At 32.9% G+C, this 14617-nt stretch overlaps 1 protein-coding gene across 2 annotated transcripts; it reads left to right on the top strand.

The window, feature by feature from the left end:
* The first annotated feature begins 1310 nt into the window (after positions 1-1310).
* On the top strand, positions 1311-9218 carry LOC148867341 (superoxide dismutase [Cu-Zn] 4A). Of its 2 annotated transcripts, none has more exons than XM_088976727.1 (8): positions 1311-1394; positions 2389-2468; positions 2568-2669; positions 2816-2911; positions 3223-3254; positions 3355-3430; positions 4849-4902; positions 8959-9218. In XM_088976727.1, the coding sequence occupies exons 2-8, from the start codon at positions 2393-2395 to the stop codon at positions 8979-8981; spliced, it is 459 nt and encodes a 152-aa protein (XP_088832853.1). In that variant the 5' UTR covers positions 1311-1394; positions 2389-2392; the 3' UTR covers positions 8982-9218. The 2 variants fall into 2 exon arrangements, with proteins under 2 accessions (XP_088832853.1, XP_088832852.1); XM_088976726.1 differs by having other exon boundaries at positions 2380-2468.
* The last annotated feature ends 5399 nt before the right edge of the window (positions 9219-14617 follow it).

Genomic DNA, 14617 nt, shown 5'->3' with positions numbered 1-14617 from the left:
CCAATAATTATTGATTTTTTTGTTAAATAACAAAACAAAATAAATTTATACATAACCATTGAAAATATATTTATGACAAAAAATAAAAAATAATTACTGAAATACAACAAATATTAATTTTAGTATATATAATTATATAATGAATAAAGATTAAGAGTTTAAAATTATTATTAATAAATATTATTTGTTTGAAAGTTATTTTCCCGAATTATTACTTGATATAAGTGAAATTAATTATTTACAATATCATGTAAAATATTAAATTATTATTATTTTAAATATTTTGTTATAATTATTTTTCTACTTTTCAGATTTTTTTTTAAATTTATTACATAATTTATTTATTTTAACTATTTAAAATCTAGTTATGTTAAATATTTTTTTATTTAAAATATTTAGTATAGTTAAATAATATGCAAAGTATTTAAATTTTAAAATATTATCTATTTATTGAATTTAATTATCCATAAAACCATAATTTATACTATTATTACATAATTTTATTATTATTTTTGTAATATATTAAATTATTATTAATTTCAATATTATGCTATAATTATTTTTCTACTTTAAAGATTTTTTTTTTAATTTATTACATAACTTCATTATTTGAACTATTTAAAATATAGTTATGATACATATTTAGTTATTTAAATATTTAAATAATCTATAAAATATTAAATTTTTTATTTGAATTTTATTTATTTAAAGCTATTACATATTATTAAATATTTAAATTAATAATTCGAAAAAACATAATTTAAATTGTTAATACATAATTTTGTGATATATTTTGTAAAAATATAAAAATAGTTTTTTGTGTTTTTAATAAATATTTTAAAGTTATTATATAATTTTGTTAGAATATTTAAATAATTCTTAATTTTTTTAATCTAAACTTTCTTTAGATAGATATAAATAAAATGTAGGGGAGAGGATAAATAGGAATTAGAGATACTTGAGGAGAAAAACACTCTACTAAATTCGAGATAATTTTGGAGATAAATAGGAATTAGAGATAATTTTGGAAAAAGTGGGAAAAGTAATTGAGAAGATATTTTAGGAAAATGATTATTTAGCTTATTAGAAAAGTGCATCTTATTATTTAAAAAATTATATAGAATAAAAAAAATAAAAAATTCAAGATTTTTTTTTTCTTGACCGCTTTATTTTAATATATATATATATATATATATATATATATATATATATATATATTTTTTTTTCGAAGGGTAGGTGGCCACTGGCTACTTGCTAAATTCCACATTTGTCGCATTGATTCTCCTTATAAAAGCAGTTGAGCTGTGGCAGCTGGAAGAGTTTTCTGTATTTCATCACAGGAGCGGACGATCGAAGCCTACTCTCTCTCTGTCTCTTTCTAGGGGTGTTCTGAGGTAAAGTCCATGCTTCTCCGGGCCTTCTTCGATTAGAAGCTTTTTATAGGGTCTAACACTTTCAATCGTTGTTTGTGTTTTAGGGTTTAACACTTTAATACGATTCTTTGAAGAACATATGCTCTCTAGGTTTTATGTCTATTGTTCTGTTTTTTACCTTTTTTTTGGGCTTGATCTGGACGCCGATCATTTGCCTTATCCGACCTTTATCCTGTATTTTGATTTTTTTTTTCCAATTTTCTGTTTGGCTTCTCAGCATAATGGAATCGAGCTCATTTTCTGAACTTATAGATTTAGGGTCTGTCTCGTTCATTTGATACTTCCACTTGAAAGAAATTAAGAGTATCTGTTGATTTATTTGTGATATTTAAGGACCGTACGTATGAACTGCTTTGAACTCTATTCGACACTTTTGGTTCTTGCTTAGACTCAAATTTCGAAATATTCTGATGTAGATCTGCTGGATATTTAGTTGAAATAACTAGAGATATCGAATATAGATTGAATGGACCGGAGTATTCTAAGAAAGGAAGAAAAAAAAAGGATAGCCTCGTTGTTTTCTTTGTTTATTTTTGTAAGCTATTGACATGGTTAACTATTCTTATAATTTGATGTACTTTATAGTCTTGAATGTTTTAAATGATAAGGTGTTTTTTGATAACCCTTGGTTTTTCACTGCTTTCTTTATTGTGAATCTTTGGGGAAAAAAATGAAGAAATCACGATTATGCTAACAATCTGCACTAGAACTTTTGGGGATTGGAAAATGCAACTCCAACTATTGATTCTTTGACTTGAAATTTAAGAATCTTTACAGATTTTGCATCGTTTCCTTCTAGTTAACTATTGTAAGAGAATAACCCGTTATGATGCCAAGAAAAACTCCCCATCTCCTTTTTCCTTCTTTCCATCACTCCCTTCGTTTCCTCTATTCTTTTCTCTAGATTTTTCTTGTTATTGTATATCTAATTAGGTTTTATGTTTAGATCACATAGAACGATGGTGAAAGCTGTTGCCGTTCTTAACAGCAAGGAGGGTGTCAGTGGCACCATTTACTTTACCGAGGAAGAAGATGGTAATTGCATTTTAGTTCATTTGTTTATTTAAAAGTTGGAGGTATTAACACTGTTTTGTAAGATCAAACTCATTTTTGCAGTTTTATTTTTTGTTTTAGGATCAACTAAAATAACAGGAAGTGTCTCAGGTCTTAAACCCGGGTTTCATGGCTTCCATGTCCATGCCCTTGGTGACACCACAAATGGTTGTATGTCAACAGGTATTATGCCTTTTGAGTAATACTATTACCTTTTTGGACCACCAAAAAACAGGAAAACCATGAACTTTCCTTTTTTTTTTTTTTAACTTTAAAGCTGGATTGTTTGCTGATTTCCTTTTAATACTGCTTGGTTGTTCAATTTTCAGGACCACATTTTAATCCTCAAAGCAAAGAGCATGGTGCTCCTGAGGATGAAAACCGTCATGCTGGTGACCTTGGGAATGTCACTGTTGGTGAGGATGGTAAGTGTTCTTTGGTTTTCTCTCTTTCTTGCATGGCCATAACCGTCATCATCATATTGCAATTCTTGTTATTTTAGCTTTTGTTTGGATGTTCTTTGGGTTGGGATTTCAGAGACGGGGATTCTTAGTTTTGCCAAAGCATAAAATCCCATCCATATGGTTACATAGAATTATCACATGTTCAGAGAGGTGGGTATAACACAACCAACACAGCTATACAAGCAAAATCTATTTATTTTAGTACAGTACTGCAGTTAGAGTGCTGTATAGACTTCATTTGTATCTAAAAGCTTGGGTTTCTTATCATTCAGGTACTGTTAACATCACCATTGTTGACAATCAGGTAATTTGCCTTATCTTCTATTTTTCCCTCAACTTTCATTTGTAAATGCCCATTACACTTGTTATGGTCCATTTCGTCAAATGTTGATTTATGTTTGCAGATTCCTCTTACTGGACCCAATTCAATTATTGGAAGGGCTGTCGTAGTACATGCTGATCCTGATGATCTTGGGAAGGGTAATTACTTAAACTTCCTTTTTTGTTGGTAATTTTTGTTTTCCTGGACAAAGTGAGGGTATCTGCAATTATCAAATAGCTTGAGTTAATTGCAGAACAATTTTAGAAACCGGGGGTTGGTGTTTGTTAGTATTGGAAACCCCAGGTACCCTAAAAAAGAAACAAAACAATAACACAGCAACAAATAGAAGGGATTGAGGATTTGTCAGCTATGGAGCTAGAAATGATACTTTTTTGTTCTTCTAAAATGGTCAAATGGATGCAATTTCTAGAATTCCAAGTGTCTTCGTAATATGATGAGTTGGCAGCATGGCTGAAAAGTAAATTGTGGATTTGATGCTAGAGCCTATAACTCTTCTTATGCCTGATCAAATGAAGGTTACCTGTCACCACTGGCTGTATTGAATGATTACAAATGGCTTTTACTGTTTACCAAAAGGTTTCTATGTATTTTACACAAAGGAGAAACCCCCAATATTCCACACTTCTGAATGAAGGGGAACAATACTAACAGCTAATGACTGACGTACAAAACAAGATCACCATAGATTTACACATTAATTCCTGGGCTTGGTGCTCGCAGTTCAGTTCTGTGGGCCAGCCTATCACCAATTGACAATTGCATTCCTCCACCAATCTGTTCTGTTCCAGAGAATAGGCTAGTTTTAGGCTTTTGAACTGAGTAATAAACTCAGCCCAATGTATCTTCACCTGTTATACCTCGGTTGCTTTGCAATGTATTTCCAGTAGTCTCTAAAAATACCAACACCTACTTGAGAGGGATCTGGGTTAACAAGGCAGCAGCTGTCAACAGTCACTTTTATTCTTCCCTCCACTGCAAAAGCTTAGACCCTCTCAACATGGCATCTATATTTACCCTCACGCACAAATTTTTTTCCCTTAGTAGCACTCAATATTGCCACCACGATCAAATTTCAAATCAATAACAGTATATACATCTTGCTTGGTTTCAAATTTTGACTGGTGTTCCTAAAATTTGGTATCAGATTAGATAATTGGGCTGTAACTTGAGTTGGTTTAGCCAACTTGTACCCTTAGTTGATTACTTGTAAGGTAGCAAGGCTTGGATGGTATGGCCTTTCTTTTTCTAGGTGGGCTAGATTCTTATTTTCTTATGGTAATTAGAAAGGTTGATCTTACCACTAAGAGGAGATTGTTTAGGCCTAAATGGTTTACAAATTATAATAGTTGGGTTTATTTATAGTAATGAATATTGTGAGCAATTCCACTAGCTTAGTCAACAGTGGAATTTGAGGATACTTAAGCATGACCTTACTGTATCAATTGATTATGTAGTTAATGTTGATTATGTGCAAGTGTTCATTGGTTTATACTTTCAAAGTAAAACCCATTGGTTTATTTAGATTTTGAACTTATCTAAAGATGTATTTGTGCAGGAGGACATGAACTTAGCAAAAGCACTGGGAATGCTGGAGGCAGGGTAGCTTGTGGTATGAAATTGTTCTCCCCTATATTCCTTACTATTGTTTGTTTCTCTTAGATCATGCAATAGACCAAATATGGAATTGATCTGGTCAAATCCCGATTAATATCTCAACAACAAAAATGGGTTTTGATTTGAAGGTGTACCTAGGTGCTCAAGTGGGGCGCATATTAAGGTGTGTGCCTAGGCATGCATCTGGTGCGCGTTTTTAATTGTTTGTCCCCTTTGTTCATTTTTGAACCTAACGGTTGGGACAAGGGCTTTGAACCCCTAACCAAGCCCCTCTAGGCAAGCCCAAACAAATCTATATCTATGTTAGGGTCTTAAGTTCTTAATCATTACACAAAAATAAATGATTTTATAATGTTAACTATCTTTTAAAAAAATAATTTACTAGGATGAATGAATGAACAACGTTAGTAAATAGGGGGTTCTCAAACCTTTGGTGAGCAAGCAAAGCGAGCAAACTATTTGAAGTAATGCAATTGAGGAGAAAAAGGAATTGTGGGTTTTACATGCTTGAAAATGTTTTACATGTTTTATTTTAATTTTAAAATTTCATTTGAATATGTTTTACATGTTATATTTATATATTAATTTTATATAATAGGTTTTTTAAAATAATCATTTTGAAATTAAAGTTTATTTATATTATGATAAGTATTTTTTTTAATTTTTGAATTGTTTTGCCTTTTTCTTTTGTAATTTTTTACCTTGCTTCGAGAACACATGCACCTCGAGCACAAATGTTGGATATCAATGTTTTTTTTGTATTTTTTAATTTTGTATGATTAGTATTTTGTATTTTTGCACCATGCACTTTTAACACACTCCTTTGATCTCAGTTGGATATCGGTGAAGCTTTTTCTAAAATTAGCAAGTGTGCACATGTTTTGCACGTGGCAATTCTAGATGATGATAATGATAGTAATCATATATCCAAAATTTTCTATAAACTTTATGTATTTTTTATTTTTTGTTTTTTATTATTAACTAAATGTGGATTGCAAAATCCAAGTCTGATTACATAAATACCTTGTCCAAATATGTGATAGTTGGATCAAGTTGTGAAGCTTCAAGTATCATTGATACACCTACCTACTTGTCTACTCTTCTTTTTGTAGTGTTTTATCCTTTTGGTGTATTTCTTCTTTTGTTCGTTAATAAAAAAAGTGTAGAGGAAATTGAATGAGCTGAAAAGTAATAGTTCAATTACAATTTAAATTCTATAATTAAATAGGGACTAAATTCAAAAATGAGTATTTTAGTTAAAAGAAAGTTTTACAATCTTATTTATATTTTTAATAATAGCGTAAATATAGAATTATAGATGTGTTTAGTTTTTTCTATAATTTTTTATTTTCTTTTGTGTAAAAATAATTTTGATACATCACACTTTTTGTTTAATATGATAAATATATGATATTATATATGCGCCCAAGTGCTTTTTTGCAAAATTTATGTATTTTTTTCCTTTTTATATTTTTATATTTTATTAAATTTTTATTATTTATCTATTTAAGACATTAAAGGTTAACACATTTAATCTAAAAGTTGAATTATTTATTATTAATTTTTATATTTCATTTTTGGTTAGTTCTAAATTATGTTTTTTATTTTCATTATCAATAAAATTCAATTTTGTTTATTACACTTTTTTAATTTGATCAATAAAAATATCATAAATGTGTCTAATGTTTTATATATTTTTATAATTTTTTTATTTTAAAAATGTTATTACCTAACTATGATTTCATAGGTTGATCAATATGATTTGGATGGTTGAATTGCTTAGTCGCCACTTGGATAAAGAATAATTTTGTTTTTGAGTCAGTTTTAAAATATATAGGTTTATATTGTAAAAAACCTTGACATAGATCTAATTAGTGTTGTTTATTAGTGAAAAGTAACTTAAAATATAGAATTTAGTAAGAGAAAATTGGATTTAATACCCTAAGTATAAGACTTAATGAAAGGGGATTAAATGGGGTGAAAAGTAATAATTGAAATTACATTTTTAACCTTTTGTAGCCTTTAAAGCTGTCATTTAAAGATATAATAAATTGACTTTTATATCTTTTCTCAAACAAAGAAATAGAGGATAGTTTTATAACAGTATGGATATGACTTTTTTGCAATCCACAACCATTAGATATGGGTGTCACAAGTACGCCTATAAACGGATCGAATTTGAATCGAATCAGGCTAGATTCGAATTCAATTCGCTGGATATCGAATGTTTCAATTCGAATTTGAATTCTATTATTAAATCGAATATTCGAATTGATTTGAATTCGACCGGCATCAGGCCTATAATCTTAAATGATTGATTTTGGAAAAAAAAGCAAGTAATTAGCTTGAGAAAAGAGTCGGGGGATTGACGACGGTAGTCATGGGTTTCTGGCGGTGGGCCAAGTGTGAGTGTGTGATGGCGAGTCATGGGTTCCTAACAATGCAAATGCGATGGTAGTGAACAGTGCTGGCCGGTGATGCTGGACTGTTGCAGAAGAATGACCCATGATGTTGGACAGTTGAGGGCCTTGAGGTGTTGAGTTCGAGTTTGAGTTTGAGTTTGAACGGTGAAGGAGATGGTAGTGGCTGGTGACTGGTGCTCAACTGCTATCACTGATGCTGCCATCGGTGCTGATAGCTTGCAAAGATTTGAAATAAAAAAAAAGGAGAGAGGAAGAGAGAAGTGCAAATAGAAAAGACGGAGGGAGAGGGAGGAAGAGAAGAGGAGGAATAAGAATGAAATTAAAACTTAAAAGAGGGAGAGGAAAGGACAAGAGAGAGAGAGAGAGGGAGGGAGGAGAGAGGAGAGGAAGGGTCATCGAGAATAGAGAGAGCTTCACTTACCGAGAGGAATGAATTCGAGTAGTAGCTAGGGCTTTGAAAAAGAATGAAGTAGAGCCGCGAGCAAGAGATAGAAAGAAGCCCTATCCCTAGAGCTATAGCAAGAGCTCAGTAACTAATAGCCAAGGGCGGTGGATGTAGAATTCGATTCAATTACGTCGGAAATCGGATAATTGGAAACCGTTTACATCCTTAGTCACAAGTAGACCTGTTCATGGGCCGGGTAACCTGCGGGCCCGGCCCGGCCTGCACCCGGCTGGGCTTGGTCATATAATTAGGCCCGTGGGCCTGACCTCGGGCCTAACAAAGTAAGTCCGATTGTGTTTTGGGCTGGGCTTGAGATTTGTTAAAAAAGCCCGGCCCAACCTGACTCAGTATTATATATTTTATAAAATATATAATATGTATTTTATATATTATATAAAATATATAAATAATATATTATTTATTAAAATATATATTTAAAATTTAATATATATATATATATTTATTTATTTATTCTTTTCTTTATAATTTCAATCTCTCTCTATTCAGCCACTTCAAAATTAATAATAATAATAGTATAGGCTAAATTTTGGGTCCGGCCCAAGCTCAGACTTCGAGCTTTTTATGAGGGCCGGGCTCAGGCCCAAGTTGTAGGCCCAATGGTCAGGCCGGGCTCGGGCTCGGGCCTTAGAAAAATTTGTTAATACACAATAAAAGCCCGGCCCAGCCCAGCCCATGAACAGGTATAGTCACAAGGATCGACTTTCCCTTGCTACATTGCATGCTGGAAAAGAAAAGTATGCCCTATTTATTGTTGTGTGGGGGCTGTCAAAAGTACTTCATTCTCATCCAATATATCTTCGATTGGTCTTTACATTTGTGTGTAGTTATATAGAGATTATAATTAATAAATGTATTAATATGCATTTAGAATCTTTTTTTTTCCTCTTGGAAGATGATCAGTCTTAGGTAATATTGAAACTTCAAAATTCTGATGGGATCCAACCGGCATTAAAACCCCATACACTTATAAACAATGATATAATTTGTCGTTGACGGGGGAGGTTTCTGTCAATTATGCAAATTATAGCCATGTGTGTAATGTGTGCCAATAATATCTGTCCTGAGTGTCCAGAAAATAAACATACAATAATAAACTTTAGTCATTTATTGAGGTTTAGTTGTTGATTTGCATTTGATTTATTTAAGCTTTTTTCTTGTGTAGGTATTATTGGCCTGCAGGGTTAATCAGCCACCTCTTATTGCTGTTCCATGAAAAATTCTCTCATGGTTTCTACGAAAAAACACAGGTGTTCCTTTGGAATAAAAGGATAGGCATGTTGCTAAAACCATGATAATATATTATCACTTGTGTTTCTGTGCAATGTGTAGTTCGTACTCTTTTTTGTTAGAGCGCAGATACTAGTAGTCACTTCATCCACTTGTTATTTTTATTCAGTACATGAAACTACCAAGTCTTGCACTCTTGTTTGCCTTTAAAGTCACAATATTAGTTTTAGTTTGAGAAGAGTGCAAAAATCAAATATGGAGTGCAAAACCTCATGCATTTCTAAACTTTTGTATTTGCATGGTACATATTTGTATTGCATTCTTTACAAACTAATAATCCTTGTAAAAAAAATTGAAACACATTCTTTAACGATGTTTTTGTTCTAAGAAATGGTTTTGCATACCAAGGATCAAAATTGTCATGTATCGGTCGATATGTATTATATCGGAGTCTTCTCGATACGCTTCTATAGGGGGGTGTTTTGGGTTTGCAAGTGGTTGAGAGGGTGGACTGGCCTTAAATCGACCCCTCTGAATCAGTTTGGAAAAAAATAAAAAACAGTACCTATACAGGCCGTATGCCCTATTGGCGTATTGCCCTGTATCGATATTTTGAATATTTACATTTGCTTAGAAAAAAAGCAAAACATTCACATCTTTTTTAAACTATGGTAATTTTTTTGTTATCAGCAAGGTTCAAAATATTGATATACTTCGAAATGTTGGTAGGGCTGTATGAGGCTTGAGGCTTCCGATACGATATTTATATTTATGCTTATATAAATATATATAAATAGAAGTATATATTTTTATACATAATAAAAGTATATTTATATATAATACATAGAAAATATGTAACGTATTAAAAATATATATAAAATATACATAAAAATATATATAGTGATCGGTTCAGTTAATCATTGGTTTTTTTGTAGTTTAATCAAAAATCAAACCGGTTTTTCGGTTTTTCAAAAATCCCAAATTGAAATCGAATCGATCAATTTAGTTAACTGCATTTGGCAATTCTTAGGGTAAGTAAATCAAATCATCTCTTTATGGCAACTACCCTATTGTTTCTTAGATGGTGCTGTTTTTTTAGGGATGAATATAGAAGATTGTACACCAACCGGTAACCACCCACACCCATTAATAATTAATTTAGATATTTAAAATAATAAAAAAAGAATCTTCAGGTTTCTCCTGTAGTGTCGTATGTGTTTACCTGGTTGGTTTAACCCTAACACAGAAATTGGGCTTCATGAAAAATGAATGAGATGAAGGAGAAGGGAGAGACTAAAGAGTAGAGAAAGGGGGTGAGAGGAGAGAGAATTGGCAGGGAAATGGACAAGTTAGAGAGAGAGAGAGAGAGAGAGAGAGAGAGATGGGGTTCAGATTCTAGGGGTGCTGAGGAGGATTATGGAGAGGGCAGAGGGGTCTGGTAAGTGGATGTAAAGTTGGGATGGTAGATCACTCATTTACAATTTGCGGATGGCACAATTTTGTTTTGTGGAGGGGATGAAATTAGGTGGGTTATAAACTTAAAACGAATGATTAATGTATTTAAACATGTGAACAACCTCAATGTCAACTTTGATAAGAGTTGTGTGATTGGTATTAATATGAGGGCTGAAGAGGTGGAAGAAAGGGCCCAAATATTGGGATGCAAGATTGCACAGTGACCACTGGAATATTTGGGACTTCTTCCCTAAGGGGATAATCCTACCAAAAGGGACTTTTAGAATATGATGATTGAGAAATTCACAAAAAAAGCTAGTTTCATGGAATAAAAACTATTTTTGGGTGGTAAGATAATGTTGATTAAAGCAACCTTGGCGAACCTCCCCATATACTTTCTGTCTGTGTTTAAGATTCCTGAGGGAGTGTGTAGGGTGTTGGAGAAACTCATGAGAGATTTCCTATGGGAACTTGGGGAGGAGAAAAGAGACCATAGAGTTAGGTGGGATCAGGTAAACGAAGCTAAAAAGGATGGTGGTCTTGGCTTGGGTAACTTGTAGAAGAAAAATGAAGCTTTATTGGGGAAATGGTTATGGATACTGACAAAGGAAAAGGATAATATGTGGGCTAAAATAGTCCTAAGTATTCTGGGCAAGAGGTAGACAGCTGAGACACGGGTGTATCATCTAGGGCTACAAGAGCTTCCCCCCGGGAGTATATTCATGCTCTTTTTCCATCAATCCTTTTATCAGGTATGACCTTTGCTCTGACAATTCTGTAAGATTTTGGAAACATATCTAGGTGGGCAACACACCTTTGGAAGAGCAGTTTCCTTCTTTGTTCTCTCTCTCAAGATTTAAAAATGAGCTTGTTGTTACTTTCCTAACATTTTCTAATTCTGGCCCTGTTTGGAACCTGGGCTTCTGGAGGCCTCTTAGAGACTTTGAATTGGATTCCATATTTAATTTGATTAAGATTCTAGATGAGGTAGTTATTGACCCCTCTAGATTGGACAGTGGGATTTGGGCTCCTACTCCTTCGGGTATTTTTTCATGCTCTTTTTTCTTCAAGGAATTAACCCATTCCCATTCGGCCCTTCATTTTTCTTTCCCGGTTTTGAGAGTTTGGGGTAGACCGATTCCTCCCAGAATAGGTGTTTTATGTTGGGAAGCTATCCGAGGAAAGTGTAACACTTGTAACTTACTTCAAAAGAAAAAAGCCAAGATGGTGTTTATCCCCGCACCGGTGTATCTTATGTAAGAGGAATGGTGATAGTTGTTATCACTTATTTGTTTTCTGTCCTTTTGTTTTAGAAATCTAGTGTTGGTTTTTCTCTCCTTTTGATTGCAAGTGGCCCACTCCCCTAAGTGTACGAAGCTTGTTTAACTCTACTCCAGTGAGGGGTTTAAAAAAGAGAGGTAAGATCTTGTAGAGATGTGTAAGAGCAGCTGTATAGTGGACAGTGTGGGAGGAAAGAAATCAACGAACTTTCCAGGAAAAAGAAAAGAACAAAGAAGCCATCATTGATTTAATCTACATTAGGGTGGTTCATTGGGTCAAGTCTATGAAGCTTTTTGAAGGCTTCTCAGCAGGAGATATCATTTGAAATTGGAAAGAAGATGCCTGGTCTGCTCGGTTGATTAATGCCTCTGTTCCAGCTTGGTCTCCTCCAACTATGGGGTTCACTAAATTGAATTTTGATGGCAGCAGCGGAAGGAACCCAAGCCCTTTAGGTATAGGAGGAGTGTTCAAGGATGAAGAAGGCCGAATTATGGCCATGTTTTTAGGGCCTATAGGTTGGGGGGATTCTCTGAGAGTTGAAATTTCATCAGTATTAGAAGGAATAAAAAGACCCAAACAACTGAATATTAGGAAGCTGCTACTGGAGGGTGATTCCAAATTGGCTATTAACTGGCTGCAGAAGGAAGATGCTAGTTTATGGAAATTCTCAAATGAAAAAAAAAAAGAAAATTTACCAGCTCACTCAAGACATGCAAATTCAGTTTTAGTGGTCAAGAGGAATGCTAATTCTTTTGCAGATTATTTAGCTAAACAAGGGGTGGGAAGAACTAGTTTCTTTTGGGCTGTATTGTAATGTGATGTTTTATTTTTAGGGTGGGGTGAGAGATTTTACCCCCCACCCGCCCTTTCTTGTTGTATATTTTCCATCTCCTTTTATTAATAAAAGTTTTTGTTACTAATCAAAAAAAAGTTAGAGAGAGAGAGAGTGTGTGTGTGTTAAAAAAAGTAGGGGTGGCAAATGGTTGGGTTGGGTTGGGTAAGAGTTGAATACCAATCCACCCATATCGACCCATCAATTCATCATCAATCCTTGTTAAAGGGTCATAACCCGCCTAACCCTAACCCACCCTGACCCACCCATATTGATCCATTTGACTCGTCCGTATTGATCCATTTGACTTGTCCATATTGACCCTTAACCACCCTCACCTGTACTAACCCACCTACCCTCACCTATAAATACAAAAATGGATTGAAATGGCTTGTATACCTAAAATAATAACTTTTGAGAGAATAATCTCTCAAGATTGCCATGTGACAACAACGAGTCATGTTAACTCGTTTACCCGAAAATGCAAAAATTGTAGATAAATGCAGAAAATAGTAAAAAATGCAAAAAATTACTAAAAAATTATAGAAAATTCAGAAAAATACAAAAAAAAAAACAAAAAGTTACAAAAAAATTCAGAATATTTAGAACTTTTGTAGAAAAAACCAGAAAAGATGCAAAAAATACAGAAAATGCATGAAAAACACCATAAAAATGCAAAAATTATGCAGAAAAGCACAAAAAAATTGTAGAAGTGCTTTTATGCTTTCATAAAAGTACTTTTATAAAAGTGCTTTTATGCTTTCATGAAAGTGTTTTTGTAAAAGTACTTTCATAAAGTGTTTTAATGTAAAAGTGCTTTTGTAAAAGTAATTTCATAAAAGTGCTTTCGTGTAAAGATGCTTTCATAAAAGTTTTTTTCATAAAATTACTTTATAAAATTGTTTTTGTGTAAAATTGCATGTGAACATGAAAGTTAATAAAATCTATTTTATTTCACTTTTAATCTCAAAATGAAATGTGGCATGGTGGTTTAGAATTGTAATGAGATGCAGACATGTTAAGAGGTATGAATTCGTGTCACTTCAACTGTTTTTTTTTTTTTTTTTTTTTGCGAGTATAGATGGAGTTGACTTTGACTCAACCCATCTTGACCCGTGCAATCCAACCCACCTTGACCCTTTTCCACTGATCCTAATGGGTTACTCGACCCATATTGACCCGCCAATAGATTGAGTGGGTATGGGTGGTTTCCAAGGTGGGTGGGTCAAATGGGTTGGGTTCAAGATTGGCAACCCTAAAAAAAGTCAAGCAAGAATAAATTTGTTCATTGCTTTCATTTGAGCGGTTGAGGCCATTTCGTAATATAGCTTCATGGCCAACCAAGGCTTGGTCTGGCCATGAGTTTCAAAGTATCAATATGGACTATCCACATGTACTTGGGGAACAATAGGATATGCTTGAATAATTTGGATGGATTTGGATGTGAAAAGAAATAAATATAAACTATTCAGGGCCCATGTGATGCATGGCCTTTATTTTCAAGTAAAATTGAAGATGTAACTCTATGACATTTCTAATTAAATGGTGTTCATCTAAATTCAATTCAAGTATAATTTTTTGGGGCTATGTCTAGTTTATCTAATCACAATTTAAGTGGTGCTTTAGTGAGAGTGGCCAATTTCCTATTTCTTATATAAATTTGTGTTTTCCTTGTATCTTAATGCTAATTTTTATTAAAATTTTGAAAAGAATATTTATTAATTTATTATTATTTTTAGGTAAAATTATAAAAAAAATCCTCTTATAACAATTTTATATGTCACCTTTGTGTTTTGATCCTAACAAAGGCCTCCCTATGGTTTTGAAAAAAAAAAGGTGCAAATACCTCATTTCCCTTGGCTTTTCAATAATAAAGATATTGAAGTTACCAAAATACCCTCACCAGTCATCGTTATTATGCATTATCGTATATAATATTAAGTTTTAAGTTTACCCTCCACTAATTTATTTTGTTAGACAACTTTCAAAGAACAATTCTCCTTACTTCTCTTGGACAAAGCAAGGT

Source organism: Nelumbo lutea, chromosome 3 (genome assembly GCF_056320005.1).
Source record: "Nelumbo lutea isolate HS-2025 chromosome 3, American lotus-T2T, whole genome shotgun sequence".
NCBI classification, from domain to species: Eukaryota; Viridiplantae; Streptophyta; class Magnoliopsida; order Proteales; family Nelumbonaceae; genus Nelumbo; species Nelumbo lutea.
Note: the sequence above shows the minus strand (reverse complement) of the source record. Positions and strands in the feature narration are given on the sequence as shown.